The 26,426-nt window shown below is 38.6% G+C and overlaps 2 protein-coding genes, 1 long non-coding RNA gene and 1 other non-coding gene across 5 annotated transcripts; 1 reads left to right on the top strand and 3 right to left on the bottom strand.

Annotated features, from left to right (window-relative positions):
• Positions 1–3,263: 3,263 nt before the first annotated feature.
• Positions 3,264–8,940, bottom strand: prc (pericardin). 2 transcript variants are annotated; one of them, XM_069045003.1, is made up of 6 exons: positions 8,817–8,940; positions 8,597–8,751; positions 7,953–8,039; positions 7,749–7,904; positions 7,427–7,700; positions 3,264–7,375 (listed from the first exon to the last, which is right to left on the bottom strand). In XM_069045003.1, exons 2-6 carry the CDS (start codon positions 8,669–8,671, stop codon positions 3,366–3,368), a joined length of 4,602 nt encoding a protein of 1,533 aa, XP_068901104.1. In that variant the 5' UTR covers positions 8,672–8,751; positions 8,817–8,940; the 3' UTR covers positions 3,264–3,365. The 2 variants fall into 2 exon arrangements, with proteins under 2 accessions (XP_068901104.1, XP_068901102.1); XM_069045001.1 differs by having other exon boundaries at positions 8,597–8,860.
• A 1,417-nt stretch (positions 8,941–10,357) lies between these two features.
• Positions 10,358–11,213, top strand: LOC138122319 (uncharacterized). Its single transcript, XR_011156433.1, has 2 exons — positions 10,358–10,906; positions 10,960–11,213. It is a non-coding gene; the product is annotated as an uncharacterized lncRNA (long non-coding RNA).
• A 4,406-nt stretch (positions 11,214–15,619) lies between these two features.
• On the bottom strand, positions 15,620–24,510 carry LOC138132517 (zinc finger protein SNAI2-like). The gene is made up of 4 exons (XM_069050040.1): positions 24,239–24,510; positions 17,700–17,947; positions 17,166–17,514; positions 15,620–17,111 (listed from the first exon to the last, which is right to left on the bottom strand). Exons 1-4 carry the CDS (start codon positions 24,300–24,302, stop codon positions 16,579–16,581), a joined length of 1,194 nt encoding a protein of 397 aa, XP_068906141.1. The 5' UTR covers positions 24,303–24,510; the 3' UTR covers positions 15,620–16,578.
• Positions 24,511–25,786: 1,276 nt separating this feature from the next.
• LOC138122497 (small nucleolar RNA U3) lies at positions 25,787–26,015 on the bottom strand. The gene has a single exon (XR_011156533.1). It is a non-coding gene; the product is annotated as a small nucleolar RNA U3 (small nucleolar RNA).
• Positions 26,016–26,426: the final 411 nt, after the last annotated feature.

Below are 26,426 nucleotides of genomic sequence, written 5' to 3'. Positions count from 1 at the left end.
ACCTGGTAACCTTGGACGTATGGCAACTACGATGGGAAACGTCGAGCAAGGGAAGAGTCACCTATAAATTCTTCCCAACTATACCAAGCCTCCCTCGGACATCCCTCAGTCGTCTCTCCACCCAAACTCTAACCGGCCATGGTCCATTCCAAATCCACCTGCACCGAATTGAAAAAGTGAAAGTGATGCTTGCCAGCGCTGCAACATCAGCGACGATCCTGTGCACAGGATACTCAACTGCCCCCTATTTGACGAGGACCGCGCCAGACTGCTCGAACATGCGGGCGGCCAAATAATCTTAAGTCAACTTCCAGATTTCCCTCCACTACTACTGGAGCCCTTCGCTCGCGAAAACACTGAGACCCCCCCCGACTGACCCTCGAGACACCCAGGAGACAATCTCTAATGGAACTACAACAGATACCCAGCCCAATTCCCCCACGGCCCGAAATCAACCAGGAAACGCTCCCTGATGTGCCATGCCCCTCTCTGCTGTGAGCGATGAGTGTTGCGATTGTGTAATCCCTGCAACGAGAGGTGTCGTTGCCCGAAACACGTTAGACAACAGAGACTCTATACTAAACTAAAATTAATAAAATAATACTGTTAGACTTGTTACTCACTACTCAGTACCTATATGTAGCGCCCAATTTGGCGCTTGTTCAATAAAGTGCCGCCGGGCACCTTTTTTTTTTTTTTTTTGTACTTACCAATGCAGATAACATGTTGCCATTGTGATTTGACGCTCGTAGTAGATAATCAGTGGTTAAAAATATCGTGCGAACCATTGAATTTGTATAATAAATAGAGTTGACGCTGGAACTGAAGCCATATATAATCTGTTTCAAAATCAAAAATCCACCAACACTGCATTCTACCTCGAAAATACAACCGACAACGTCGCCAACTATTGTTTTTAGTGTGTCTGCAAATGTCAGAAAAAAGTGAGGTTATGAAAGAAAACTGTAGACAGTCATTCTGATCGTAGTTCATCGTGTTTTTTTGTTCTTATTATATTATTTCATTCAAAAGGTATGATATGGTAGCTACCACCTTTTGTACATAATAATTATTTTGTATTACATAAGTAAACTCAACAGTTCTCAGTCAAATTTTGGCGGGAGGTTGGGCAACCTGAAAAAATGAAACTTATTCTAGGGATTTCTTTTTTTCTGCCAACATAATTCAACAGGTGGTGGATTTTTGATTTTGAAACAGATTATAGGTCTTTTTGAATCGATACACTTATTTGTGTATAAATTAATGTTACAAAATGCTATCAGTGGAGTCAAACGAAGGGCCCGTTTGTGCTTAGAACAAAATGGTTAACACTTTCAGCATCTGTTGTAACATTGTTTAATAAAATAAACATTACCATTGTAATTTTTTCTTAATCCCTCGAATCCTGAATTCGCCATTTGCTGTTTTACAATTGTCATTAAATGTGACGTTTGCCGCGATAGTTCAAAATTAGACATGCGTTGACAGTTCCAGCGCCAACTCTAATTACAAATTCAATGGATCGCACGATAGATTCTACTATGCGATCAACGATTAGTCATTAAAGCAACGACAATCCTCCTAAATTATCTTTAGATTGTAATATGTACAGACTATTAAGTAAAATTAAATAATGTACATCTTTGTGTAAAATCATGGCCTACTAAATCTGAACTGCGCTGCGCTTATTACGGCCGTAACAAAGCTCGGATTTTCAATGGAGCAATTGATTCCGCTAACCGCAAAAAATTCACCCTTAACCAACTCCATCTGTTAGCGAAATAGAAAAGAAAAATGTAATTTGAATTGAAATTATCCAATCACAATCACGTAACGTGTTTATTTTGTTAGGTTAACACTTTCTATTTTGTCATTTTGACGCGAAATAAATTTTCACGAATACGTTTCATGAAGAATACCTAATAATTACAATAATCAAATTATGAAACAAAATATTTATATATAAAATGGAATTGCAAAATCTGAAAATGGATAGAGCACAGTAGAAAAATTAAAAGTAAAACTATCTATCTGCAGGAAGACAATACCTTTCTCGTAAGTTTATAATTTTAGAACCTTCCTACTTGTGAGTTTATTCTGAATGGATTTCGTTTTTATGTAATCTGTTTTTTTTTATAAACAAATGTTTAAAATTGGTTTCATTACTAATTGGATAATAACTTTACAATTTTTATCTTTGTGTTTATCACAGGTAAATATGGAATTCTGTATTAAATGTGGATGCAAAGTAGTAACCAGTGGTTGACAAGGATTTTTTGGAATTAAATATGATAAAACTTGTGTGGCAATATTAGCCAAGTCTTTTAAAAGCCCCACAAATTTACAGACCCCACGGTCTTGAAGCCAAACTAATCGTAACAAGGGTCCTGGAGTTGCTGTAGATAATAAAGAAGAAACATGTATTACAGTGAAATGTTTCATTTAGTTTTTTTTTTTATAATTTTATCAATTTTGGATTTCGTTTGGAGATTGCTGGGAATTTGAAAATAACTGTTGTTATTTTCTCCACATGCAACGCACTATTTTCCCATGTTAGTACTTCAACCTTGATGAAATTCAAGGAAATTTAAATTATTGTGGCAATTTAGTTGATTTGTAGTTTAATATCTTTAAAGAGATGGCGCTAGTTAAGGGTAGATTTTTTGAGGTTAGCCGAATCAATCATTCAGCTAGTTTGTTACGGCCGTAATAAGCGCAGCGCAGTTCAGATTTAGTAGGCCATGGTAAAATATACTGAATGAGGTTCGAGACTGCAAATATGACAGTTGAAAACTGGTTTGGAAGCGCTGGAGACCTGTCACTGCTAGTCACCGCTGTAAAAGTTTTACGCCAAACCGGCAAATTTATTTGGGATACCCTATACCTCGGGTTAAAATATCTGCACAACCTTCAAAATCTAAAATCATACTGTATGATGAGAAAAGATAACTGCCAGACTGCCACAGGTTTCAATTAATTTTTTTGAAGTAATAAAAATCCGTAATCTCTAGTAAGTTCATTGCTGTTTCTTCTATTGATCGTCGAAAATTAATAATTTAGCTATTAATAGCCACATGTAGTCTATTTTAACGAGTTGCTTAATTTCTTTGTTTTGGTTCAATTAACGAATGTTATTTATTGATATTACAATCAGTGTGATTCTGTAAACAAGAAAGTTTAATTGATATGGACAAACTTTGTAATTAAAAATTAATTTAAACAATATAAGCAAGTTGTGGAAACATACACAAAAAAAAAACAACTAAATGTATATTTAATTTAATAAGACAAATATTTATAAGTTACAAAACACGCCTAGACAACTAATACAGTATTAAATGAAAAACTTATTTAATACAAAGAAATCAACACGACATGAATGTGCCGTCGGGATTTGTTTTGGGCTTTGGAAAACAGAGTCGTCCGCTATTGTTAAATACGCAGGTGTTTGTAAATACGCCGCAACTCGACGATTGACTGTAGTAAACAGACGGTGTCTTCTGTCCGGTGTAGGGATTCTTCTGTCCAGTCTCGGACGTCGTCATTGAAACGAAATTCGGTAGGGATTTCCCGCTTTTTACGTGATGATTGGCAGGGTGGTACGTGTATCCGGACCCGAAGCCGATGTGACCATTTCGATTATGCGTGTTGGACGAAACCGCGTAAACAGGCCTCTTGTAAATAATTCTTCCATTACCTGGGGTCAAGGTGACGCTTTGCGCCTGAGAGTTCTTTCCACTGGCGTACGTGTTCTTGCCGTTGGCTATTGATTTAACTCTTCCTCTAAAACCTGCAGGAATCTGGTAACCAGGAGATCCTGGAATGTACTGGCCCGGCTGGAGAATGGTTCCGTCTGTTGGGAAGCTACCATAACTCTGTTGCACGGTGGCATCCAGGTCTTCGAGAGGGTCTAACACGATGTACTGTCGCTGGTTGTCGGAGGATTGTCTTATTATACTCTTGGTGTGAGGTTTTTGACTCGTCACTTCACTTGCATAGTCGTATTCGTCATCCGGATATTCTTCGGTAATCTCCTCCTCCATTTCTGCGGATTTTTCAGGATCTTCAATCGTGTGGGTCACAATATTCTTGTGGCTATTTCTGTTGCTTTCTTCTTCACTGTTTTGCGTTGGGTGCATCACCACAGTTTTGTGACTATTTTGGTTGTTATGATTTTGTAGTACTTGACTTTGAGTGTTTTTGTTGGTACCCGGCGTAAAACTTAGAGGTTTGAATTCGGGGAAGGTCCCAGAAACACCGACAGGTCTTGACTGATTTCGGGCAAGAGCAACTGCTTCTCTACCTCCTGAGCCCGCCTGGGCAGCTCCAGTGTACTTTATACCGTACAGAAATTTCCCCTGTATCTGAGACTGTGCTTGGCCAGAGTGTGTACCGCTTTGGGCGCTGGCCATTCCTCCACCTCTGAATGGCGTGGTTTGATTGTCTTGCTCGTTTTCATCGTAAGGAGTGAAGCCGATTTGAGCTTGAGATGAGGTACTTCCAGGTCCGTTTGCTTGTGCGTCTGCCATTCCTCCTTTGCTGCTCGCTTGTACTTGCGACTGAGAGCCGTGATTCCACCCTCCAGTTTGGGCGCTCGAAACTGTGTCACCAGTGTCGGAAGCAAGCTGTACTTGGGCTTGACTTTGGCCTAATCCTCCTCTACCTTGTGCCGAGCTCGTTGCACCTTCTTTCCCTCCAGCAACTTGAGTCATGGCACCCCTTTTACCATCGTCACTTCCCGCTAGTGCGCTGAAAGACCCAGACCCGGCGTAAGTACCAGATACTTGCGATTGTGCTGTTCCTCCTGCGTATCGTCCTTGAGCTGACGCGCTTGCTTGTGTTTCATTATTTGTTTGCTGAACTGATGTCTGCACTTGGGAGTCTGAATCATCTACTATTCCACCCTCAGCTCCGCCATATTGGGCTGTTAGGTCACCAATATAGCGGCCGCTTTCGTGACCAGGAACTCCAGGATATCCGGAAATTGGCGCTCCTGGATATCCACCAGGATATCCTGGTTGTCCAGCAGAAACAGGTGGTCCTGGATAACTCGGTTGTCCGGTTGGGTAGCCGGGTTGTCCACCAGATATGGGTGGTCCTGGATAACCCGGTTGTCCACCAGATACAATTGGTCCTGGATAACCCGGTCGTCCACCAGATATAGGTGGTCCTGGATACCGTGGTGGGCCTCCTGGATAACCGGGTTGTCCACCAGAAGTAGGTGGTCCTGGATAACCCGGTTGTCCGTTTGGGTAACCAGGTTGCCCGGCAGAAATAGGTGGTCTTGGATAACCAGGTTGTCCTCCTGGATAGCCAGGTTGTCCGGCGGAAATAGGTGGTCCTGGATAACCTGGTAGTTCGCTTGGATAGCCAGGTTGTCCAGAAGATGTAGGTGGTCCCGGATAACTCGGTTGTCCGTTTGGGTAGCCTGGTTGTCCACCAGGAATAGGCGCTCCAGGGTAACCTGGTTGACCAGGTGAAATAGGTGGTCCTGGATAACCCGGTTGCCCGTTTGGATATCCTGGATGTCCTGCAGAAATCGGTGGGGTCGGATAACCCGGTTGTCCGCTTGGATAACCAGGTTGCCCAGAAGATGTGGGGGGACCTGGGTAACCTGGTTGCCCACCTGGATATTCTAGTTGTCCAGCAGAAATAGGTGGTCTTGGATAACCCGGTTGTCCACCAGAAACAGGTGGTCTTGGATAACCCGGTTGTGCACCAGATATAGGTGGTCCTGGATACTCGGGTCGTCCACCTGGAAAGTCTGGTTGTCCAGAAGAAGGAGGTGGTCTTGGATAGCCGGGTTGTCCAACAGATGTAGGTGGTTTTGGATAACCCGGTTGTACGCCTGGGTAGCCTGGTTGTTGTCCTGGAATTTTAGGATAAACCCCTGGTCCTACCAGCGGTATTGGATGTCGCTGTGAGCCAAGCTCACCGTCCGGATATTCGCCATTTGGATAAGCTTCATATTCACCGGAGAAACTGCCAGAAAATTTTCCTCGTTGGTCACCAACATGTTTCTGGTAATCACCCGAAAATTGACCACCAAATTTGCCACTAGTGCTGCCTCCATGGTCCACGATGTTAGGATTTTTCGGAAATGGGTAATGGGGCCACTCGTCAGGTGATTTCGGATAACTAGGTCCGCCTGCTGTAGGTCTCTGAGGTTCTGTAGGCCGGCCTGGAAATTCCGGTTGCAGATAAACTGGATGTGGTCGTTGTGGTGTCATAGGTCCTTGTTCCGGATAAGCAGGAGTTTCAGGATAATCTGGCCGTTCCAGTTCGCCAGGTTTCCTTTCCAGGGGACGCCCCGGAAATCCATTTCCATTTGGATAACCAGGAACCCCTGGTCTCTGACTCGGAAGACTGGGTTGTCCTGGTCCTTGAGGTCCTTCAGGTGTTCCAGGGTACTGAGGTTTACTCGGATAGCCAGGAAATCCGGGTCTCTGACTTGGAAGTCCTGGTTGTGTCGGTGTTTGACCGTCTTCAGGTCCTCGAGGATACTGTGGTTGTTCTGGATACCTCGGACCTCCGGGTCTCTGACTCGGAAAACCCGGTTGTTCTGGTACTCGAGTTCCTCCAGGTCTTTCCGGATATTGCGATTGTTCTGGATACAGCGGAACTCCAGGTCTCTGACTCGGAAAACCTGGTTGTTCTGATCCTGGAGTCCCTCCAGGTCTTCCAGGATATTGTGGTTGTTCTGGATACCTCGGACTTCCAGGTCTCTGACTCGGAAAACCCGGTTGTTCTGGTCCTGGAGTTCCTCCAGGTCTTTCCGGATATTGCGATTGTTCGGGATACAGCGGAGCTCCAGGTCTCTGACTCGGAAAACCTGGTTGTTCTGGTCCTGAAGTCCCTCCAGGTCTTCCAGGATATTGCGGTTGTTCTGGATAGCTCGGAACTTCGGGTCTCTGACTCGGAAAGCCCGGTTGTTCTGGTCCTGGAGGTTCTCCAGGTCTTCCAGGATATTGCGGTTGTTCCGGATAGCTCGGAGGTCCGGGTCTTCGGCTTGGATAACCTGGTTGTTGTGGTTGTCGAGGTCCTCCCGGTGTTTCTCCGCCGGGACCGGGATATAGCGGTTGTCTAGGGTAACTTGGATATCCAGGCGTCTCAGGACCTAGAGGGCCAACAGGTTGTTGTCCAGGTGGATAACTCGGATATTGCGGTTCGCCAGGTTGTCCGGGTTTCCCATTACCTCCTGTTTCTCCCGGACGTTGATCTCGACCATTTGTTATTTTTCCAGGTCTTCGATACTGTGAACCAGGAAATTCCCCCGACTCTCTGCCATATTGAATCCCTTGTTCCTGGCCGTAGCATTCATCGCAACCCACAGGAACACTCTGGCTTTGAGCTTGACCCATTCCGCTACTGCCACCTGTTAGACTGTCATTACTATACAGAATGATAGAAAGTCTTTCATACTCACTGACTACTGCTTTAGAGCTTCCGTAAGTCGATTCTGCCTCAGCTTTGCCAGGGTCTTTACTGTTACCAAAATTTAGATACTGGGACTGGGTTTGTCCTCTCACTCTCCCGACAAAAAAATGTTTTGTTGAACGTTTCATTCTTGTAAGAACATCATCAGTCGGAATATTACTCAGAATGTCGTTCTGCTGATCGTTTGACTTCAAGTCGTGGATCAGGTAAGTCGGAAAGCCTCGACAAAATTCCACAACCCTGTGACCACCAATTCTGTAGATCTAAAAGCTGAGATGTGACACTGTTAATTAAAAGAAACTTATATTTACTTGTCTCTTGGAAAGCTGATTTTCTGCCATGAAAAAATTTTTTGTTAGGTTCTCCACTTTTGGCTTCTGGTAAGCTTGTCCGATGAAACTCTCGCTGCTTTTTAAAAGTTCTAACAAACATCTTGACTCTATTAGATCCTTGTAGGCTACTATCCTCTAAAAGAGATTTTTTTATTGGAGAATAATTATTTTTTTTTTTTTTACAGATTGGTAGTCGAATAAGGTCCGCGATTTGGAACTTCCTTTCTGTATGGAATTCAACAGTGACGGATCTTCACCAATAGATACAACCTACAAAGAAATGAGTGTTAAAAAATATTTTATCTCTCAGTGTCCTAGAATTATTGACCCCAAAACATTACACAAAAACCACAGATAAAATTAACATTATGTATATTGTTCTTATCCAGTGACAAATTAAAAATTTATATAATTAATTTAAACCGGAGTAACGATCGTTTCTTTGAAATTTTCAAGGAAATGGACTATTGCTCAACAGATATTTGTTGGAGAATAACACAACTGTGTAAAAAATAAAAAGCACAAAAAAGAAGGCGTCGAGTTATCTGTTTTCATTTTAATTTATTACATACATAATCTACAGGTACGGAAAGATTTTTACAGAATCAGAAGAATGTTATAAGAAGTTATAACCTACACATTATCATGTCAAAATACCTTACTTTTTTTTAGAAAAATGTTTTTATTTGTAAAAATTCCATTTTGTACTTTGTCGGTACATTTTGACAGGCCAGTTTTAAGTCAGACAGTTCACTCAGTTTTGTATATTAGAAATGACTGATTAGTGAGAGTTATCAAGTCTACAGTGCTGACAACAAAAAGCTCACCTCTGATTTTTCTTGCGAGAAGATAACACCTACGTTGGCACTCACTATGACACAAATTAAAATTAACCGCGCCATGGAAGTAGTGACCGCAGGGCGGCCTATCAATAAATGCTGAATCTATTCCTGGTTACGAATGACCCCTGACATGGTGTCCCCTAGAAGATATCAGAATTCTAATATAGTCGATTTAATTTATACACAAAACAAGCAGCAACTATACAAAAATTAAGTAGCTCATCAAAATGTAATCTGATCTTGGCATCGTTCACATCAATATACAGAATGTTGCATCTAATAATTTGGTGCACTGGAATAGTGTTGCGTAAATGTGTTTGTAGCTCGGAGCGATATTTTTATTGTTCCTTGAGGAGATAATGGAGGAATGTCGTCACGAAATGTGTCTGGCGATTGTGTTTGATTTGAGGAGTCGTCAAAAAATAATTGGTTTTTGACATTTGTTTGGAATGCAATAAAAGTGAGTGATTTGCGGTCGCTATTCATAGAGTTAGTATTTCCGATTACTTTTTGGCAACACGGAGTATATGCAGAGTATTTATGCAACGCAGGTATAAATTACGACCGGAATCCATAAATTAACAACCATAATCTACGTCTATCTTTTAATTACAGGACGGGATATTAAGTCTGACCTAAAATAAATCACTATTTACGACCTATGACTAACAATTATGCAACTGTATTTATTAATTTTTATGCGTGATGATATTTACCTACAAACAAATAAAATGGTGGTCTTCATGTAATGGGACAACTATGAAAAGCGCAATACATTTCATTGTATAGAGTTACATGGAAATGTTAAAGTCATTTACAAAGCCCGACAAAATTGAAAATGCAACTCACAATACATTTTCAAAGCTAACGTCGATATTCGTTTTTTAATTTAAAAAACATAAAACACAGTTAGCTGTGAAGTTTCGTAAATTTTGACATGAATGTCATTCGCTTGATTAAATGATATTGTGAAAGAGCGAAGAGTTTTTGAAAAAATGTCTATTGTCTGCATAAACGCGCGCCAAAAGCATTTTTGTTACATTCCCCATATATCAGAATCATGTCTGTTTTTTCATCATTCGAATACATTTTATCGTCGTATTTTAACTTGTTCGTAAATGTCAGTCATGACAAATAAACTTATTGGAAGCAAAGCCATCATGGATTCATAATTTCATTTTAAAACAATACGATATTTAAAATAGTCAGGTTGACTTTGGCATTGTCCGTTGCATTTTCAATTCCGCCGGGCTCTTTATCACTCGCGAATTACTCTGTATGAACTAAAGGTAAATTGATTTGATTATTTGGTTGCCTAAACATTAGGGGTTTTAAGAGGCTGTATTTTAAAACAAAAAGTTGTCAAGTCAACAAACTTTGTCTGTTCCAGTAATTTTTATTTACTGCTGTTCCTAATATTTGAATACATTTCCCTCATTTTCAAAAATATTTTGCCACATTGTCTGACCAACATTGTATAACAACGTATAATTTCTTCATAAACTGTCTTTAAATTGTCATTTAAACAACTGGTCTTCGAAATATCAAAGTATTTGCTCTAGTCATTCCTTTAATCTTCAATACAGTGTTTTTCTTTTGGTTTTCCTCTTTTGACAGTTATATTTCACTATTTCTCAAAACTATTTCCTATCTCTATTAAATGTCGAAGTGACGTAAATATGAAATAGTTTTGAGAAATAGTGAAATACAAATACAGTGTGGAATAAAATGATTTACATCTATCGGGTGTTCATTTAATATTCTGGTAGCATTACCTATGGAAATATTTTGTTTTTGTTAAGGCACGTCGTCGTTTGAACTTCCGGTTAGTAAAATTAGAGTAGAACTGTCACATTTTGACATTTCCGTTCAGAGACGTTTATTTTTTGCTGGTGTTCACGTTAGAGCAGAAAACGTTTTTGATTGAAAGTTATTTTCGCAATCGCAATGGTTTGAAAGTGAATGGTTCATGGATCTACTCCGTACAAAACTGCTTAGAAGAGTTTATCGCCGAATTTCCCAATGTTTTTGTTGACGGAAAACCTTCGAAGATAACCTGAGCCGGTGTGTAAAGTTGTTTCGTGAAACTGGAGGAGAAAAACCACAGGTCGGCCGCTAAAAGGCACTGCTGCAGCTATAGAAACTGCAAGGGAAATAATGCAAAATGCGCCCCACACTTCAATACGTCAGTTATCGCAACAAACTGAACCTTGTGTAGGAAAGTAGGAACGTGCCCCAAATTGTTACGAAAAGATGTACAGTTGTATCCTTACTGTATGACAGTGGTAATTGAAGGTAATTTTCATGATTTCAAAATCAATTTTTTTTAAATTAATTGCTGGTTTTAGGCAATATAAATGCAGCAAAGTATCGACAGAAAATTTTGGAACCATTTTTTGAGGAACTGCATGCTGATGAACTGCAGGAAGGATACTTTCAACAGGATGGAAAAATTAGAGGAAAAATTGAAGAAATTAATAACGCCCCGAACATGTTAGAAAATGTAATAAATGCAGTAAAAATGCGAACATTAAAGTGTAGCGAAGAAGAAGGTAGACATTTCCAGCACCTCATTTAATAAATTGATTAATTTGTGCGTGAATTGTAATTGTGTTAATTTTTATCATAATTCGTGTCATGCTGTTATTTTATAGTGAGTTTATGTCGTATTTTAACGCTGCGACATCCGTTTTTCAAAACAACAGATTTCCATAGGTGATGCTACCAGAATATTAAATGAACACCCGATAGTTACCTTTGCATTACCCTTGTAAAAATACGAAATGCCGCTCTACAAAAAAAAAGAAAGCCTAACCTCAAAATATTCCAAAATTCCAAATGTGATTTATTGCGAAGGGATGATATGAATGCAAAGTAGAGATTGAAATTAAAAAGGAGCTAACAAAAGCAAGTCACAGCTAGTGGTGAAAGTGGCCACCAACGTTTGTTAATTCAATTTAGTAAATTGTAACAATTGTCAATTCGACTGATGACATTTATTGACAGAAGCAATAGTTCGGCACTTCAAAAAAAAAGTAGAGCGGTACAGGAAAATTTACATGTGCAAAATAATTCCACAGGTAACTAGATGTAAATCATTTTATTCCACACTGTACAATTGACAAAAGAGGAAAACCAAAAGAAAAACAGTGTAACTTCCTCAGATTCGAAGCCTTCCAGTTGATTTTTCTTTATTTATAGTTCCAGCCTGAACAAATCTTTTGGTTACATTTCTAATATGCGGTATCAAAAACTTTTCCTCCTTTGGAACCATTTTCTTCACTTTTGCATGCCAAAAATATTTTTGTTTTGAGAAAGTTGGGAGTTATTGTTTTGTCGTTGATGTCGTAAGGTCGTAAGATTGTGAGGTTGACAATAATACCTAATATTAATTTTTTGTTCGACACTGTCAGAATTTGAGAATTTTCTCCTATGTGAACGGATTTTGATAAATGTCACAACTTGTCAAAACGAAACGTCAAGCTAATTTTAAAGGTTTTAAGCGATTTGGAGCCTTTAAGGGGTTCGTCGAACAAAAAAACGTTGTATTCAACTCGTTCGTGTGTAAACGAGCGTTTTAAAATGGTCCACTCGTGCCAAAAAAGGCCCAATTTACACACAAACTCGTCAAATAAACTACTATTATAGCTTAATTCCTTGAGTTCAGGATTTTTTGTAATCCTTAATGTCGTATAAACAAGCTCAGACAGTGAAACAAACGAGATATGACAGAGCTCGGCACGGAGCCCCAAAGTAAAAGGAAAAAGGCCTAGAAGGGTCAAAATATGTTACAGAAGTGCACAACAAGCGCTAAAAAAATATGAGTTTACCTTTACGTTGGTGTTGGTCGTCTCGCAGGAAAACTAAAGCAGAAACAGTAATATTTGATAAGTGGACCTTGCATCTGCCTTCAGATTCTTAAGCTAGTATGACACGATACTAAATTTCACAGAAAATTCTGTAAAAATGACAAAGACAGACTATGATCCTGATCGTTCATTGGTCCTGAGCGAGGGTCTCTCTCATTTTACAACAAATTTTCTACAAAATTTAGCATCGTGTCATACAGCCTTTTATAAACTGATGTGCACCTTAGCTCAGCCAGACAGAAAATGAATCCAAGAACGAAAAATCTGGTGGGAGTTATTTAGGGAGATCCAAGAATTGGTGTACTGTTGAGAAATTAATGAAAATAGTAGGAGAAGAATAAGAAGAAGTTAAAAACCAATGTAAACAACTTGTAGACTAAGTATTGAGGTTAAGTGCAAGTTCTCTGCATTAAGTATCACTGCCGTTAGAACTCTAATTTTAGAAGAATAGAGAATAGAGGATAGACGATTGTCTGCTATCAACGGTAGGAAATGAAAAAGGGAAAACCGTCGTAGGTCTTGATTATTGAGAAGAGAATCTCTCTGACCAGAAATAGAGAAAAGCTATTTGCCGTATTTTCATATTCTGTCATAAATTCCAGTAACCTTATAGGCGCGCCTAAATAACAAGTGTTCAATTGAAATTTTCATCAAGTTGGCTTTGACTTTATTTTTTAAAAGACAAAAACATCGTAAATTGAGTTGGTTAGACAAAGATAGCGACAAAGATCAAAGCCAATTTGATGAACTTTTCAATTGAACACGTGTTAGTTGCTTTTGCTGGTAGTGCCAATTTAACGAGTCCCCGATCCGCATTCATAACGTTCAAATTAAAATAAAAGTGTCACCAACTGCCACAAAATTCCCTAAATTACCAAAATTGATTTTATTTGTAAAAAACATAAATTTAATATGCAAATAGAAAAAATAACATAAAAAACTGTTTTTTTTTTGTTCGACACTATCAGAATTTGAGAATTTTCTCCTGTGTGAACGGATTTTGATAAATGTCATAACTTGTCAAAACGAAACGTCAAGCTAATTTTAAGGATTTTAAGCGATTTGGAGCCTTTAAGGGGCTCGTCGAACAAAAAAAAACGTTGTATTTAACTCGAAGGCCTTTAAAATGCTCGTTCCACTCGTGTTTTAAACTGACCCACTCATGCCAAAAAAAACCCAATTTACACACGAACTCGTTAAATAAACTAAGACCTGTTCACGTTGGATTGAACATTAGTGGTGTAAATCGCACACATTTGGCATTAACTTTCAGATGAGTTGTCATAGTAACAGGGCAGTCATTTGCACCACAGCTGTTCTTCCCAACGTGAAGAGGTTATACAGGGTTATTCTAAATGATTATAGTCGAAGTAGGCCATGCCCATGTTATTAAATTTTTGCCGCTTTCATGTGAACTGTCAGTTTTGTGGCTGTCACTGTCATTTTTTAGGTGAAAAATTAACGATTGAATCCAGAAATATTAAGTTGTTTTATAATCAATTTTAAAAATATTATATTTGCACCCAATTTAACTCCCTTGTATGAACGGTGTGTAGGTACTCACTTATTCACATCATTTTGATGTTTTTTTATGTGGAGCGGCAACCATAAATTTTACATTCAGTTTTCATGCCTACTTCGACTACAATAATTTAAAATAACCCTGTACTATTGCTCGTCATTTACAGGCACTAGGCACTTCTGCCTGCGGCAGTCGTGCTGTTAATCTGAATCTGACTCGTGTCTTAATATTAACTTAAGTTTTAATATACAGTTTGGACATTCTAAGTTGGCAAAAGCAAATGTTGCGCACTGGTTCGGTTGTGCGGGAGGGAGAAAGTTTCGGCGCCACGTCTTTTGAAAATATCTCGGTCAGTGGCGGGTGCAAATTCATAGAATAATAATAATTTGTTCAATAATTAACTGTATAAAACTTAAAATACCTATGTATCAATAAAATAATATAAACTTCGCAGCTAAGCTCCGCTTATAGGTCCATCTCGCCTGATTTTCAATTTACGGACAAAAGTCTATGTTACGCCACTGGCTCTTGCGTTTCTGTGTCCAGCTACGACGACTAGACAGGAAGCTCCATTCGGTACGCGCCGGAATTGGCCAACTAAGAATGTCCGGTGTTCTCTCCTGCTGTAAAATGATTTACAATTTAAGTCAAAATTGAGTATTTCTCGAAGACCACTTTACTATTGTTAGATACGAATGTTACGGCCGATTGGGCCTCAGCGGGGTAGGGAAGCAACGCCCATCACGGGGGTTGGGTGCTACCTACCCCAAGGTTATAAATTGTAAGATCCCATACAAAAGACTAACACTTCTTGTTGTACTCTCGTTGACAGTGTAATTTACTAGAAACTAGGTAATAAACCAAAAATCCAAAATCGAGGTATTTAATTTGGTCATCCATTGGGACCCTCAACCATTATTGAAGCCGTATCATCCATTGTGATCCAAATTCAGCACAAAACATTGGTCCTTCGAGCCGGATTATCCATTGTGATCCACATTCATCAAAACATTTGGTCCTTCGAGCATTCATCAAAACCTTGCAAGCCGGGTCATCCATTGTGATCCAAGTCAGCACAAACAATTATTATAAATTGGTAGAGCTATATAATTATCAGATTCAGTTCGATTCGGTGATAAGAGTTCGACCTGTATGAATTTGGTATACTATGAACACCTATACGAGTACATACATGAGTATGTGTCTACTCAAAATATTTTGAGAAAATAAACATCGGTTGTATTTTTATTAAACATTCTAATAGTTAATACTTTTTTTACTTATTACTTATTTTTTACAAAATATCTAGCGCCCTACTGGCATATTCTGGTTTATAATCTTGTAAAACAACTTGTTGACAGGACAATGTAAACAAACTTTTGTTTTGAGGAGTATTTTAATTTTTGAATCCAAAAATTGACGCAATTTGATTTAAAATTCACGATATCAGAAATACAAGTAGGTACATATGTTTTTCGAAATATATTCTTACCTTTTCTGAAATACAGAAAAAGGTGTAGTGCCTGTTAATTACGCCTCTCACACCGACGATTATTTTTTAAAAATATTTGAACGTTACATCTTAGTCGGTTCCGGGTCGTGAAAGAAAAAATGGGATAGGTTATGTGCCCATTTATTAAAAAAGATGTTCTGTATAAAAGTACACAAAAATAAGAAAACAAATTTCACAGAAACAACCGTACCAAAACGTAAAGCGCTACGGGAATGAACAGAACTTTCAAAACCTCGAGGGAATGAATTTTAACATGAGAATCAAAGAACAAAAAGATACATCTATCTAATGATAACTCTTCACACAAATAAATAATTACGGTAATTAATTACATACTTAAGTAAAATATTGCACTTGCGGCCTTAAGTTGCCGTCAGTTAAAATCATGAAAGTCGGACAATTCTGTGAGAGTTTTCCGAAGTGTCCGATTTTCAACAGCCAACTATAATAAATACGTAATTGGTATTTATATTTAACTTACATTTAACAAAATAATGACTAGGAAAAGCTATATCATTAGCCGATACGATAAGAAACTCAACTAAAACTAAAAATCCTGTTACTTGTTAGTAGAAATAAATAACTTAAAATTTAAAATGACTACGCATTTCGGTCAAACTTCGTTTGACGAAATGCGCTCCGAGACTAGAGACACTCTCGTCTATTACAAGATAAAACACCAACCAGGTTGACATTTTATTTTAAAAAGGCGCATTTGAACTTAAAAGAAAATTTATCGGCTAATAGTATCGTCCACACACCACGGCCATTTCTCATTTAATCTAAAAGTATAAATTACTACGGACCTAGCTCAACTCCCAAATAGTCGCAGAGTATTTACAAACACTAATACAAAACTCCTACTTCTCTAGACTTCCACACTGTCATGTTCTCCGTCCAGATGAGCTGCCTGAGGGGCATACACGAGCACCGAGGGATATAGCTCCTACTTAACGTACATGGCACGTGTGAATTCACAGATATGCATCGATCAAGGCACTACAATTTCGACTTATTCATAAACTGGTGGTCCCTTAACGGAATTAACTTGAAAAGACTTAACTTAAACCGCGATGGCCAGACCCAGAGCGTATCCACCTGCTCTGTCCGACCCCGATCCGTAATCCCTCCGAGCTTGCGCAGAAAAATCCATCGGCTGCTCCTGGAAGATGTGGTTGATGGTGGTGCCGAACCTCGCCGACGTGTTCAAGATCACCGACGGGTGCTTGATGGTGGAGCAGAGGAGGCGCTCCGGATTCGGCGAGATCACCGTCGACCTGTACAACATGGGCGACCGCACCGGCCGCTCCGGGCTCTTCTTGATCACGGAGTCCCCGATCCTGGGCCCGGACACTATCACCGGAGTCGGCGAGGCCAGGCTCTTGTCCGGGGTGGCCTCGCGCGACGACTGTCTCCCGTTTATTCGCATGCACGAGGACTCTTCGTGCTTGTACAGGTAGGATTTGAGGGCGAAGGCCTTGCCGCATCTGCCACAGATGTGCGGCTTGGTGTTGGAGTGGGTCTGGATGTGGGCCCGGAGGTTTGATTTATCGGCGAAAGCCTTGTTGCAGATGGTGCACTTGAAGGGTTTCTCGCCTGGAACAGCGCACGGTTAAATCCGCCGACCGAAAAGTGTCATCAAAGCAGTACCCGTGTGAGTTCTTATGTGGCCTTGGAGGAGCCAAGGCCTGGAGAAGCACTTGCCGCAGTACTGACACTTGCAGCCTTGGTTGTGGGTCCGCACGTGCATCGAGTAGGCCGGCATGCTGACGTAGAGCTTGTCGCAGTGAGGACACCGTCTGGCCTTCTTGTCTCCCGGACTCCTGTGGGTCTGCCGGTGGCGAGCCAAGTTGCTGGAAGTGCTGTATCTCTTGCCGCAGTCGTTACACTCGTGGTCGTTGCCTTCCGACAAGCCGGACAGTTCTTGGGTGGTACTGTGAGGTAACGGCACCGGTGCGGATTGGGAGTTGCAGATCACCTTCTTGCTGTACTCCTCGGTCTGCAACAGAACAAACACGTAAAAAATTTGCTCTTGTGTAAATAAGCGGAGCGAAGTGAACGCCGGGTCATCAATTTTGGCGGAAAATAGAACAGATCAAATAAACCAAGCAAAACAAATAAAAAAATTGCCAACACCGTTAAATATTTATGCAATAAAGAGCGTAACAGGGTGCAGACACCTGCCTTGATCAGATGCGGTCTGGGGGTCCTCGACGACTTGTCGAAGAGCTTGTGGGTGTAGGTGAAGGCCGGCTGGTCGCTGTTGGCCGAAGACGACGACAGCCTTCTCTGCTCCAGGATCTGTCCGGTGGCAACGGCAACTTCCGCCAGTTTGGTCAAGTTGTAGAGTTCGTCCGGGCATTCGGAACTGTTCTCGGAAGCTTGAGATTCCGGCATTTCCGCAATGGTGACCGCATGTTCCGAATTTAGTTCTGGAAAAGAAATGAGAAAGTCGATTACGACCTTGTTTGTAAACAGTCGGGGGGGTCCGGTGGCGGTTCCGATAATATTTAGGTTTTGCCGAATGTTGATGTTTTCTTTGGTGGTTGGCGTTAAATTGGCGTAAACACACCGCTGGATTTTCGTTAGATTTTGGCAAAGGAAATTGTTGTCTGTAAAAAACCCACACGTCTCATTACGTATATCCTTGTTCCGTCCGTTCGAGATGACGACGTCAGAAGATGACGTGATTCGCGCTGTAAACTTCTAGGATTTGGGCCAAAAGTAGAGGCTCTGTAAGGTGTGATCGGCACACTGCCAAATCGCAACAAGTCGTTATTACCGACAACAAGTAGCTGGCCCTCAATATTATACGACTCTTCCAAGATTTTGGCCATGTGGTCAGTGTTATAAGGAACAACTTCATTTACATCTCGAAAATAAACGAAATTCGTATTTTTAAAATGATGAATCACCGGCGAGCCAACTAGTTGAATAAACTGACGAAAATCATAATTTATTTTCGCGCGAAGATATTTACCGCCTTCTAGGTATTATCAAAACCGCTTTCCAATATTTTCCGCGACTTTTTTATTTGTTTGTGGGATAAGTTTAGAAAATGTGAGTTCTAAACATAGAGTAAGCGCATGTAGGATAATAAAAAATTATGTAAGCAGCAACAAAGCTGTTTCGACTTTTGCTCATGATTCAAAATGGGAAACATGAAAGTTTACTGAAATAAATCGGCCTCCGCAAAGCTTTGCGTTCAGGCGTCGGCCACTTTAATGGCTACCAAGAGAGATCTGAAGAGTTCTTTTGGAAGTTCTGCTGCATCTATACATCGCCCGTTGCACATCTCAAAACATGTCAGTCATTATTGATAAAACAAAACACAATTACTGGACATTTTTGATACCGCTGATTTCTATTATTGCTCCGAACACTGTTACCTTAAACATCTACAGAGTTTCAGAATGAAAAAGACTGCCTGACTGATGAAAAAGACCCAGTCCTGGTATAGAGTGAGAAAAAGACCCAGTCATGGTACAGAGTGAGAAAAGGAAGGGTTTCCATAAAAATCCTTCATATAATAGTGTGGGGATCCTGAAAACATCACGCTCATTTGGAAAAACCCTCATGTTTTTGTGTAGTATCATAAAATTGACACCTGTGGTAAAAAGGGTCGTCAGCGGTTAGGAAATTCACACATCATTAATACAACTTTAGACGTTACAAACTAAGAAAGCAGTAAAAGCGCGTCTTTTTCAAAAATAAAAGATCCTGTGAAATGCAAATTTTGCCGAATTTATGTAGCTCATCATTAAATAAAGCTGGAATCTGGAAACCAGGTGTCTGCATCTGCCTAGCAGATGAATTGAAAAGAAAAAGAAGGAAAAAGTAAACACAACTGTTGATTGGCTTAAGCAGATGACAGCAGATTAGAATTTTTTTTTGAATTTTATTTTCAGCCGAACAATTTTGCGTTATGGATGAGACATTCAATAACATTCAAGGACTTGCATGTGTTGCTTTTAAAATCGGAGCATAAAATGAGCAATAAAGACATTCAATCACAAAGTGGAAGTTGAATTTGACGACAGTGAGAGCATGTGAGACAGATAGGTACAACGTTTCATAAGCTACAGCACAGGTGAAATGGACAGAATTTCTGACACCGGATTTTTGACTGGATTTTTATAGACACCCAATATGTTCCAAAATTGGTCATACATATTTTCTAAACAGCCGATTTACAAAAAAAAAATAATAATAGACCTTGAATCCTTACTAAGACAAATATTTTCCACAAAGAAACATTCCAATGGGTGATTTTTTGCAGAAGTTATCGTGAACTAAAAAAAAACACAAAATTAAGTATATTTCCAAAACCACTGGTTCACTTGGCACCAAAATCGACAGGTCTGGAGCCTTTGCTGACATAAACAGTTGTTGCGAACGAAAAAAAATCCACACAGAGACAAACCACTTTTTCGCTTTTCCTAACTGGTAAAAACGCACCTTTACCTTTCACTTTAGGTTAGGTGATTTCCCAACGGATGCTGTAAATTTCTGAGGGATATTTACAGCATCGGTGGCACGCACGGTTAATTTTCTCTTTTTACAGTTACCTTAAAATTAAAGTATTCATACGTTACTTTAATTTAGTGTAAAAAACACATTTACATGTATTATTTTTCCAATAAATGTGTTTCTTTAATTGTTATTTATTGACTAATAAATAATCATAATTAAATAGGGAAAATACAATTTATCGGGTTGGCAGCCCTGTATGTCACACAGTTTGACATTTGTTATTTCATAAAAATCTGAAAAAGTGCAAAATAAAACATTTGGTCAGCCGAAAAGACTAATACAAATGTCGTACAGTAGATATTTTCCAACGCGAAAACTAGGTTTTGGTTTGAAATACACCTACCGTATTTTAATGTATTGCCGCGAGCAAAAAAAACTGGTCGTCAAAATCATGCTTTGACGCAATGGAAAATGCTCCATTGTAAAACGGTCGTAAATATCATAACCTATCATTATGTCGCATGATATTAATTGACATTGATTAATTCATTTTTTGACACTTTGTTGACGTGGGCATAATCAGGCAGGGATTTTTTTTTAAATTCATGACAATGTAACCAAATTTTGAAATGACATTGACGACCAGAATTTTTTGCTCGCGACAGTAAATAACTATTCTTTACGTTTGAGTCTTGATCACGATTTTTTGTCCCTACCGTCATACTTCCATTGACTTACGGAACATGGAACTAACATATTTAGTAGGTATGTTCAAATGCATTGTAAAACCACTTGATGAGATGATGATTTATATGACCGAAGACTGGATTTCCCTGCTTTTTTGATGTCAAGAAAAACTTCGAAGTGATTTTTAATCATTGTCATTTATTAATGACACTAATAATTGGTTTACATCTTTTTTTTTTGAAATGTCGAAAACATGTTGGCCAAAATTCCGTGTCTGTAATAGTACTAGCTGTAATAGATAACCAGCAAAGCTCTGTCTACATTACTATTTTATTTCAAAGAAAAAAATTGAAAAATATTACGTAAAAATCTCATGTCATTTCTAAGTAAGGTCTAAGGTGCAGTATTTATGGTATTGGATGATTCAAAATGATTGTGGATAAATATGGCAACTATGTACGAAAATTTATGTGGCAACTGTGTAGGTGGGGTCGAGTATGATATTTCATGTGCGTGCATTTGATTTTTTTATCATTGCACATCGACATGACAATTTTCAAAATTGCGCGACTATGAACTGTCAAAGAAATGTCAACTCTATCCTACCGACACAGTTGCCACATAAATTTTCGTACATAGCTGCCATATTTAACCACAATTATTTTAAATCACCCAATAGTACTAATGGCAAGTATTTTTTTTTATAACTTTTTTCAAAAACAAGCTTTCCTCAATTAGGATGATTTTGATTAACATAACATAATCATTAAAAATAATGTGGTAGTAATTAGGTTTTACTGTGGATAAAGAAAATTTCGTGGTTTCATTTGAGGTGTGTTCCTGGCAAAGCCGCGCCTCTGATTCTAAGATTTAAAATTAAAAAAGAACCATTAACTTGAATATTTTTATTTTCTAATGACTGTTCACTTAAAAATAGCAAAGTTAGCTCAGATTTATATTTTCTTTTTGTTAATAGGTTGATTAAGACATCTTTTATAGAACGGAAGTGAATATAGAACAAAAAATCTTCTTATTCATCTTGAAATTTGTTTATGTGAATCAACAATAAAACTCTTGCGGTCTATGAGCCATTTGATGTTTATCTTAGATTTTTTAAGCCATGGCAATTACTAATTAATTGACATCCTAAAGTTTGGTTTTGGAAATATGCATAATTTTGCAGATATTTTATACCTACTTATAACAATGTCATCAAAGCATCGTAGAAGAGCTTTTTGGTAAATCCTACTGACATTTTTCGTAATAAAAATTATTCGGAAAAGTGGGTTTGGAACATACGAGTAACTCGTTACGATATTGCTATAATAGTAGTTTATTTAACGAGTTCGTGCGTAAATTGGGCCTTTTTTGGCACGAGTGGGCCATTTTAAAACGCGAGTGAAACGAGTGTTTTAAAGGCCCACGAGTGCCAAAAAAAGGCCCAATTTACACACGAACGAGTTGAATACAAGGTTTTTTTCTTTAAAATTAGCTTGACGTTTCGTTTTGACAAGTTGTGGCATTTATCAAAATCCGTTCACACAGGAGAAAATTCTCAAATTCTGACAGTGTCGAACAAAAACATTTTTTTTTCTATAATTGATATTCACGCACAGTTATCTATGCGTGAGGTGGGTCATTTTCTTACATATAAGCGATTTCACACACTTAGTTTTTCTGTTTTTCACTTCACGCACTGTTTTCTATTAGTTACCTAGCAACATGGTCACTTTTAGTTCCAGTTTTTTAATTCCCTAGGCATGCCGAAATAATGTAGTTTAAGTTTTAAATGCTTAAAAAAAATTAAATTAATTTAGGCCGAAACTATCGAAGGAAAAATTAAATTTGTTTCATTAAAAAATATATTCTAACGCAAGTATCAAATCAGGGAAGAAATTAATTACTTATAATTCGAAATTATACAATGGAATTATATTATTTGTTGAATTATATTTGTTTAAACATTCATAAAATCACCACTACTCTATTTTTTTCACAAACAATTTTTGTCAAAAATTACCAAATGATTACACAATTCTGCTGTACAGAAAATTACGGAGAAATTAAAAAAAATTAGATAAAACAAAATCAGAGTTTAAATATTCTTTTCAGTATTTTAGAGTAAATATTATGTTTCTACGGAAAAATACAGAGTTACTATACAGAAATTTAAATTAAACTCTGAATAATCTACTGGATATTTATTACCATCTGAGCAAATTGAAAATAACAATTCTTTTTCATCTATGTATTCCTTTTTATGTATAGTATAATTTAATTTTAAACAGCATTATCAACATATTTTTCGTTTCTCGAGGTACAGTTACGGCCACGGAATTTCGTCAGTTATTTTACTGTCAAATCGAAAAAATTTGTGTAGCCTAAGCTTTATTGTCACTATGACTGATATTCAAAATGTTTTTGACAGAAATTCTGTCACGCACAATAAAAATTAATTAACAAATTGACATCCATGTCAAAAATTCCAATGTCTGTTGAATGACAACGACTGACGAAATTCCGTGGCCGTGACTGTACCTATTTAAGAACCCACACTTATCCATAAAAACGTTAAATTGTTTAATTTGTATTTACCTCTACTTAATTCAACATAGTCTAAACTCGAATTTAAGAGCGTAGAATTTGACAGTCTATTCAACTATATACATATCTTAAATGTTACAGTTTAAATATTTATTTTAAAATTCGATTTTATTTTAAATCCAAACACAAAAAAGACCCCTGGAGGATGTCCAAGAGAAATTCTCTTACCCACACCAACGCACCAATTGTACAAAAACGCATTCCTCTTTATTTCTCCTACTCCCAATAAATGTTTCAAATCCCGTCAAAAAATAGTCGGAGTTTTTTGAACCCCCATGTACACCTCCGGCGAAATTTTTACGATTAATGACGATACTTCGACTTGGCAATATGACAACGCTTTTAATTAGAAATTTGATGTCTACACGAGGTTACTGAACACATTATCCTCCACTTTTAAGTTTAACCTGGCGAGCCGCGATTTATTTCTTTCTCCCTCTGACAGCTCGGATGGCCAACTTCTCCAACACTTCATTGTTCACTACATTAATAACGTTGCACAAGTTCCCGTTAAGATATTTTGATGTAGCAATTGGGCGCACCTGCAGTTAGTCCAAACTATTTGGCGAGGTGCGATACACGAAATTGGGTCGATAATATATTTACATCACCTTAAACCGGTGATCTGATGGTTTTTTATGAAGCAAATTGCGTCAGGGATGCCACGCAGATTTGAATACTTCGTTAGTGGACCGAAAATAGATAAGTGCCACCGACAGCCTATTTCTACGCACTAATCTCGACCATTTACTGCGAGGAGGTCTTCCCGGTCGATTTCGTGCCCAATTAAGCTACATTTGACAAACAAGTCTCTTCGTCTTCATCAGCAAATGTTTTCTACTGCACCGAAAAGTTTTTTGTCGTTTAAAAATTTAATTTTAAGAGTCACGAAGAGTAATTTAAAAAGAGTTTTGAGGTTATGAAACCTAACCTCAAAAACTTGAATAGTATGTACCCACCTTTACTTTGTTCTGCGCCGTCGATGTTGTACCGGCGATGCGTGATCAGGAAAGCTCGCGGCATGGTTTCAGCTCGTCCTTTAATTTCAAGTCCCACTGAAGAACCGAACGAGGACTCACTCGACCGTCAAAAAATTTGAAACGCCAGAAGTCCTGTGACAACAGCGCTAATGACAGATCCGTTGACATAAAGCGCGCACACTAGATCAAACAGGAGGAAAAGTCGGAGTGACTTACTGGTTTAGTGCTTTGAGCTTTACTGAGTTTAAGAAACGCGTTAGCTGTTCTATATTTACAAATCTTGACGCGTGCCAAGTTTCAGGCAGTAGGGATGCTGTACCCCTCGTCCCTTTGCTTGCGCCTGTGTCGCTTCCCATTGGCCCTCCCGCACGGACTGGAGGCTCATCTGTTGCATGTGATCGCGCTATACTCATTGTTTTTTTGCCCTTAATAGGAAAATTTTTTGTCAACACGTATTTACCACTGGGGCGTGTTCAGAAAATAAACGACACTCGTGTTGGCATCTTCGTAAGTGGTTGTCACTCGAGGTTTTTAATCTGTCACGACACATAACCTAACACTTAAATTGTGCCGAATCCACCAATCGACCAATCGGGACGGTGCATTTGTAAAGACGACGGTGGCGGTCATTGTTAGACGTTAAGTTTGAAAGTTGCATTTGAGTTTCAATTGGCATTGACAGATATTTGTTTAGAATTAATATCACATTAATAACACTGTCAAGTGTCAAGAGAAATGGTCTCACAATGAGTGGTAAAAAAAATAATAATAATAATTTCATAGGTATGTTGTGTTATTGAAAAATTAATTTAGTTTGCTTGAAGCATCAAAACATGTGCTTATACACCTGAAAAAAAGTGAAAAATTGAAAAATATTTTGTCCTGTTTAAAACAATTCTAGTCAAGAACGCCTGTGAGAACATATTTTTATCGTGGCCTAGCTAGCTTTACATTATTACACATAACCTAACTTTGATTGAGGAATTATATTAATATTGCGATTGGACCGTACCTCCGTACCTACGGGACGCGACGGGACGACGGCCACGGTCAAATGTTTGTAACGGCAGCTCATTCATATAGGAACCGATCTCAAATCAAAACCATTTCTAATCTGGCTTATTGTCATATAATGTCGCATCCAAACTAGACGTGGTATGTTGAAGTTCATTCATTCATTTATTGACTCCATTTTTATTTCTTTTTAGGCATTTTCAAACAACATATTCATAGGTTTATTAATTTTATGAAAGCTATAAAAAGCCAGCAAAAATACTTGTGCTCCAGAACTAGGTAGTTTCCAATATGCTCTATTTGAACTGAAACTGGATTCATTATTACCTACCCTTATTCGTATTTAACAGAAAAACAAACGCGAAAATTTCCAGCCTTTCAAATTTTCAACTGTATTATTTTTTTATTACAAACAAGCGAAGCGAAATGGCAACAACCAATCAAAACATTTAAATTTCAAGAAGTTGTACACTTCATTTAGGAACTTTTATGCTTTAGTTAAATGAAAAGAGGACCATTCAGACTGCCCCAAACCCCAACCTCGTGACTTGCTCAGAAGAACAAGCGAACGATCATCTAACCTATGACTTAACTGCTTGACTCAGATATTTGGGTCAAAAACTGCCTCACGCTCAGGGGTCGGCGCTAGGGCACTATCGCGGTTGCGTCAACTCTAGGTTTGCGTGAAGAGTATGTGAAGATATACTACTACTACAGAAATGATCCTATGAAGTATGGGCTTGCTGAGGGGAGGTTTTCAGGAGGTACATGAGGATGACACGGGCAATAGTTGAGGGGTAGTAGTAGTTCGGGCGCCATCTGCCGTCGACAATTGGCAATGATTTGACAATTCCATTCTTTAAAATTTGACATCCTGAGGAGATGCGCTACAGTTTCGCTCTTGTTTTAAAGACTGTTAAAAAACAATTGAGTAAAACGCTAGTTCCAAAAAACTTACGAGTCAGAGACCTTAGTGAGGTCGCATTATAAAGTTGATGAATAAGATAGATGATTTTTCATTTCACAATCAATTTTGGTTACTGGTGGCGTATTTATTTGGATTTAATCTCTCAGTTCAAAGTAACCAACCTTAGGCATTCAATCTTCGTTTTTGTCGAAGATATGGACCTATTCGTTACACTAAATGTGGCAA

This window comes from Tenebrio molitor, chromosome 1, assembly GCF_963966145.1.
Source record: "Tenebrio molitor chromosome 1, icTenMoli1.1, whole genome shotgun sequence".
In the NCBI taxonomy this organism is placed as follows: Eukaryota; Metazoa; Arthropoda; class Insecta; order Coleoptera; family Tenebrionidae; genus Tenebrio; species Tenebrio molitor.
Note: the sequence above shows the minus strand (reverse complement) of the source record. Positions and strands in the feature narration are given on the sequence as shown.